General features: G+C 38.3%; 1 protein-coding gene across 1 annotated transcript; it reads left to right on the top strand.

The window, feature by feature from the left end:
- The first annotated feature begins 2,223 nt into the window (after window positions 1–2,223).
- On the top strand, window positions 2,224–3,392 carry LOC132181056 (protein NTM1-like 9). The gene is made up of 3 exons (XM_059594104.1): window positions 2,224–2,560; window positions 2,722–2,993; window positions 3,082–3,392. The coding sequence occupies exons 1-3, from the start codon at window positions 2,374–2,376 to the stop codon at window positions 3,334–3,336; spliced, it is 714 nt and encodes a 237-aa protein (XP_059450087.1). The 5' UTR covers window positions 2,224–2,373; the 3' UTR covers window positions 3,337–3,392.
- Window positions 3,393–6,351: the final 2,959 nt, after the last annotated feature.

Genomic DNA, 6,351 nt, shown 5'->3' with positions numbered 1-6,351 from the left:
GCCTTCATACATGTTATTATATTGGAGAATTTGTCGTATCAGGAGTATAGCTTAGAGAAAGGTAATATTAGGAAGCATTGATAAAGTAATTTAATTAATTAAGACTATAGCAATATTAATTAAACTGATTGCATGTACAGATATGTGGTGGTCGATTTCAAGAGGCTGTTATATCGGTTGAAAAAAAATAATTAAAAAGCTACAATTTTTTTTTTTTTTTTTGGGACATGTCCACACAAGAGCGGGAGGGAGATTCGAACTAGTGACCTCCACTTCATTAGACGTGGTCCCAATCGATTAAACTACCTCTTGGAGACACAAAAAAAAAAAAAAAAAAAAGAAAAAAGAAAAAAGAAAGATACAATTGATCCAACAAGAAAATCAGCACAAATAAAGTTTATGCAATTTATTTTTCCCTTGTTAAGGACAACCACATCGTGTGTAAATTCACTGTGAAATTAATTGAACAAGTGGTGTAAAACCAATTCATTGCGGGAAGAGCAGTTTTTAAATTAAGGTTCCGTTTGTTTGGACATAAAATGTTTTCCGTCGAAAAATGTTTTCAGCAGAAAATATTTTTTTGAAAATGATTTCCTACAAAACATTTTACACCAGCGTATGAAACATTATAATTTTTGGCGTCTCAACGAGTGCTAGCTGGCGACCATCAAGGGCTAGTGCACGCTCTCCCATTTTAGGCTGGGCAATGGCTTTCATACTATTTATAACGCCTCACTCCAATGGTACACAATATTGTCTGCTTGAAACATTATAATTTTTGGCGTCTCAACGAGTGCTAGCTGGCGACCATCAAGGGCTAGTGCACGCTCTCCCATTTTAGGCTGGGCAATGGCTTTCATACTATTTATAACGCCTCACTCCAATGGTACACAATATTGTCTGCTTTTAACTATTCTAAACTAGACTTTCTAGGAGGTCACCCATTCTGATACTACTCTCACATAATTTTGTAGCGCTTAACTACAAAGTATCTGATATGATTATGACCATTACGGCTTTAAAATGCGTTGTTATTGTTGTCCAAAAGGATATGATTATATATATAAGCATATCTCCATCCCAAACGATGTGGAACGCCACACGGAAGTCGGTGATGGCCTAGAATTGGCAAGTCCAACATTGCTAGAGTTTTGATTTTGATCATTACTACCCCCATTGGATATCTAGCTTAAAACTAGCTGTAATTCTTAGATATCTCAACTTGGGTAGCAGAGTAGTAGATGATTTTTCTATCGTATGAAGAGAAAAAGAGAGTATCATAAATCTAAAAGGTAAATGACGAGTTTTTTAAAGTTGTAGTCTTGTAGATTCAGTATGATAGGATGTTTTAGTTTTTTTTTTTTTTCTTAAGATATTTCATGTTCCCTTGTCAAATTCTTATTGAAGGGTACACAATTTTGTTTGAGCAGTTTTCCGAATGATGACGTGGAACAGGCCCTGTGAAAGACTTGATAACCGAGGATTTAACTGGGTATGAAAAACAAAGAAAAGGGATCAAAGCTGCCGGCGTTGTCCGGCCGGGGAAAGCTCCAATGCCTAAGTTAGTCATAGTGTTTAAGAAGAAAATAATCTTGAAGATTATGGGTGAGATAAAGGATATGCAATATATTCAGTTTTTTAGGGTAAAAATAAGTTACCAAAATAGTAAGAGGGGACTCCCTTTTATAGACATCGGATTGCACCTGTTCATCTAACACTGTAGACTTTACCGAGGGTCCACGTGTCAACAATATAATGGGGAACAGTAAATAAGACATTTACACGAATATATATAATATTCCGAGAGTGCTTCCCGAGATTCCATATTCATGGAAGGCTCGGCTTATCGAGCCTTCTAACCGAGTGTTATATACTGGGATTAAGTAGGCCTAGAATAATCGGGTGTAAACATGGTGAATAGTAAAAATGACCGAGCTTTAAAAATGGGCCGAGAAATTGTTTTATTGGGCTCAACTCAGCTGATCCATGACCCAACAAATTTTAATCAATAGCAAGATTATCTTTACGAAAAGTTTTATCAAACCAACAATTTTTCTACTTGGACGTCAAGTTTTAGATATAAAGTAAATAGTTGAAATTTAATATATATATTAAATTTCAACTATTTACTTTATATATATATAGTCAGCAAGTATCCCACTTACTTTCCTTAGTGCTAGTGTAAAGTAAAAAGTTGTTAGAATCTCCTCTTGCATTTTCTTTTATCTTTTATCGAAAAGTAGAGAAGAAACTTGAGCCTCCCATCTCATGCAAACTTATCGAACAAGTTAATTAGCTTTTCTCTTTTATATATTGATCAGCTTCGCTCACTATCACTCTTAATTTTCTTATGAAACTCATTCGATCTCTTCGATGATGGCTGCGTTGTCATTGTGTTTGAATCATGAGCTGCCACGGGGGTTCAGGTTCTGTCCGACGGACCAGGAACTGGTCAGCTACTTCTTGAGGTCAAAGATCACTGGGATTAATCACCAAGCACTTCACTTTATTCCCCAGCTTGATCATGATTTCTTCAAATGGGAGCCTTGGGATTTGCCAGGTTATATGACCAAATATTTTCTTTTTTTCTTTTATTTATTTTTATTGTTTAATTGCTTACCAAATATATATACAAAATGGTTTTAAAATATTGAAGAAGTAGCATGAGTCTCAACAAAAAATATATGAATTTTATTATTTTTAATTTTTATATATATATAGACTTCTCCGGGTTACCGACAAAGGATGAAGAATGGTTCTTCTTCTCGCCACAGCACCGGAATGGGAATCAGATGAACAGGGCGACGAATGCTGGGTACTGGAAAGTGGTTGGCAAGGATCTCAAAATCTGCTCCGGGGGAAGGTTGATTGGAATGAAAAAGATATTGGTTTTCTATCTGGGCTCTACTCGCAACGCCAAAATAACCGATTGGGTCATGCACGAGTACCACGCAACTCTCAAGGAGCTCGATGGCACCACCAACCCCGCTCAGGTTGGCTTTCTATCTCATCTCCTCGGCCTCCATCTTTTCTGATCACCTTCATTTGTTGATTAATTACTTAATTTATTTATTTATGCAGAAAACCTTTGTCCTCTGTCGTTTATTCAAGAGGCCTAACAATGGTAGCAAAGCTCCAAAGCGAAAGTACTACTCTACCAAATCTGGACCTGCCAAGTGTAAGCTAGCACTGGCTTCTGAATCTCCGGCAATGGAAGTGCAAGCCGAAGATTATCATCCAACAACTAGGGAATGTCTTCATTCTGATCAGGATTCTCATGGAACGACATATGTCGACACTATAGCATGTAACTTTGAGAGAATCTGTTTTGATTGATATCCCAAAATAGTCAATTCTATTTAATATATATAAAGAGAATTAATTACCTCTGAGTTTTTTTTTTACATGTTCGCACAAGAAGGGGAAGGGAGATTCTACTTTGATGCATGGATTTGGCTTCCATGCGGTAGTGAAAAACTACTGCATGGTGCGGTAGTCCAAAACGACGACCCTGTTTTGGGTCGTTTTGGATAATTAAAAAAAAAAAATTTTTTTTAGGAATTAATATAAAATTTATTAAATATTAAATAATTAATAATTAAAAAAATAAAAGTATTAAAAAACAAAAACCATTAAAAAGGATAAGGGGGTGGCCGGCCATCCCGACCTCTCCGGCCTTCTCAATCTCAAATCCCGACGACTTTCCCGCCTCCACCGCCTCAAAGTCGTCGACCTCTCCGGGAACCAAATCTTCGGCTAGATTCCGGTCTCTCTTGTCTGGCTTAGGCCACTGTACGTGCTCCATTTGCAGGACAACAGGCTGAGAGGCACCATCCCTCCTTTGTGGCACTGCTGCTCTGCGTGCTCCTGCTATGGATGGGTTGCAAGAAGCGCAGCTGCGTAGGAGGCATGGCCAAAGTGGAAGATGATTGGGGTTTGATGTTTTTGAATATTTTTATCTTTTTAATTATTATTTGTTTTATAATTTTTAAGTTTTAATATTTTTTTATTATTAACTTTTTAACTATGGGAAACGGTACCGTTTAGTGGAAAATGGTACCGCATGCAAGTTGGATCCTTTTTTTTTTTTTTGACATGTCCGCACAAGAGGGGGAAGGGAAATTCGAACTAGTGACTTCCACTTCATTAAGTGTGGTCCTAGTCGATTGAGCTACCTCTTAGGGACGCAAGCCGGATCCTTGATGCATAAACATTAACAAATGTTAGAAATAAATGTATCTCTTTTGGGCCTTATAACCTGAAGGCTTATAGCCCATCAATAAGGTCATGATCCAAGTCCCAATTAGCAAGCTTCTTCGTTAATCCAACCCAAAAGAATCAACAATAAACACTATATAAGCTTGGTTGACTAAGGACTAACCCCCGGGAATAGACTTCCGAGTATCAAACCCTTCACTTTCCGACAATCATTTATTTTTACAAACAGACATGGTCGGTTATCCAAACTTTCAGCATTCAGCAGATGACTTTCACTGGGTTAGAGACTTTTGCCACAATTATCCAATATCATAAGGATAATGTTAGAGCTCCCATACAACTGCTATTCTCAATTCAAATCAAACTACACGGATAGTACCAAAGAGCGAGATGATCAAACTACAAGACCTGGATAGGATCATCGCGAAGCAGAGATAATATCAAAGGAGGAGTTCTAATCTGGTAAAACCTGCCAGCCTATTTATAGGCCACACTCCAGGTATCAACACACATTGAATTATTATAGCAATTGCATATATACACTTTCTCATAAACTTTACTTGAGCATTGGAGGGAGATCACCCTCAACACAGGGCGTTTTCTTTTCGTGTTAATTAGAGTTAGTCTCCCTTGCCTGCTTTTTTTTTTTTTTTTTTTTTTGTTGGAATGAAACACAAAAAAAATTCCTGTCCAAATCATGTCGACAAATATAACCTAATTAATTGCTTTTAGGTTTTATTTTTTCATAAAATATTTGTTAGGATTTTCCACGAAACATAGCAAAGTGGAAAGAATGGAGCCAATGATCGAGAGCTATACGTTTACCTTTTCTTTCCTTTGAGTGCCAAAGTATTAACCAATATTCCAAGTTAGATGATGGAGCCGTAGGGGTGAGCGTCGGTCGGTTACGGTCGGTTACGGTAGGAAATTTTTGCTTCCGCTCCAAAGTCGGTAAAGTCGGTAAATTCACCGACTTTTTCCGACAATGATTTGTACCGCCACCGACCGTCACCGCCGAGTCGGTTACGGTGACGGTCGGTAATGTCGGTTTGGGCTGGGTCACAATCAGCAAGAAAATAGATTGAAAAATCAAGCCCAAACGGTAAGAAAAAGAAATTTTCCTTCACTTTCTCGGCAACCAAACATCAGAAAGAAAAAGAATTCTTAATTAGATTAAAAATACTAAATCAGGGAACACAACTTGAACCAAAAAAGGCACAGAAACTCGAGTCTAAATTCTAAAACATGCTTAGCAAGAAAATACCTCTTTTCCTCCACTTTCTTGGCAACCAAACAGCAAAAAAATAAAATAAAAATCATATAAAAATAAACATAGAGGTGGAGTCATGAGTGAGAGTGATAGAGAGAGGCAAAGATGAGAGGAGAGTGAGAGAGAGGCATAGATTAGATGAGAGTGAGAGAGAGGAAGAGATGAGAGGAGAGTGACAAAGAGAGGAAGATGAGAGTGACGGCCGCGGCGAGGGTTAGGGGAAACGGAAGAGAGGTTCTAAATGAGATTATATAGGGCACAAATTCAAGACAAAACGACGCCGTTTTGACTAGGAAAATATTTTATTTTGATAAGTAAAAATGTAAGTAAAAGGCGACCAGCATGGGACTCAAACCCACGACCAGCAGGCGTCCGGCATGCGCTCAACCAACTGAGCTAGACGAGTTTCGTTAGAAAAATATAACGAATATTTACTAATATGAAAAATAAATATCAAAACGACGTCGTTTTACAAGTCGGTAAAAGTCGGGTCGGTAATGTCGGAAACCGACTTCCAAAAAAGGCATACCGCCTGCCGACCGAAAATTGTCGAAACAAAAAAATTCCAGCCGCCTACCGTCCGTCTTCTTGTCAGTCATGGTCGGTCTCGGTCGGTCTCGGTCGGAACTCGGTCGGCACTCGGTCGAAACTCGGCACTCGGTGAATATGCTCACCCCTAGATGGAGGATTCTAGAATCACTGTAGCCAGCTCTGGTCCTTGGCCAATGCTTCCCGCCTAAGTTTTATGACAGTTGGCCCCACACTATTCACCGTTGATTATTCTGTCCGCGGACTTGGCGACAACCATCAAGTCAAGTTCACAATCTTTCTGAATTTTAATAATAAATTAAAATCAGTAACAT

Source organism: Corylus avellana, chromosome ca1, assembly GCF_901000735.1.
Source record: "Corylus avellana chromosome ca1, CavTom2PMs-1.0".
NCBI classification, from domain to species: Eukaryota; Viridiplantae; Streptophyta; class Magnoliopsida; order Fagales; family Betulaceae; genus Corylus; species Corylus avellana.
This window is presented reverse-complemented; position numbering and strand designations above follow the sequence as displayed.

Excerpts from the sequence above, each read along its gene's own strand:
- LOC132181056 (XM_059594104.1), top strand. The coding sequence starts at position 2,374 with ATGATGGCTGCGTTGTCATTGTGTTTGAATCATGAGCTGCCACGGGGG. Across the intron at positions 2,561-2,721 it reads GGAGCCTTGGGATTTGCCAG|ACTTCTCCGGGTTACCGACA; the intron begins GTTATATGACCA and ends ATATATATATAG. Across the intron at positions 2,994-3,081 it reads GCACCACCAACCCCGCTCAG|AAAACCTTTGTCCTCTGTCG; the intron begins GTTGGCTTTCTA and ends TTATTTATGCAG.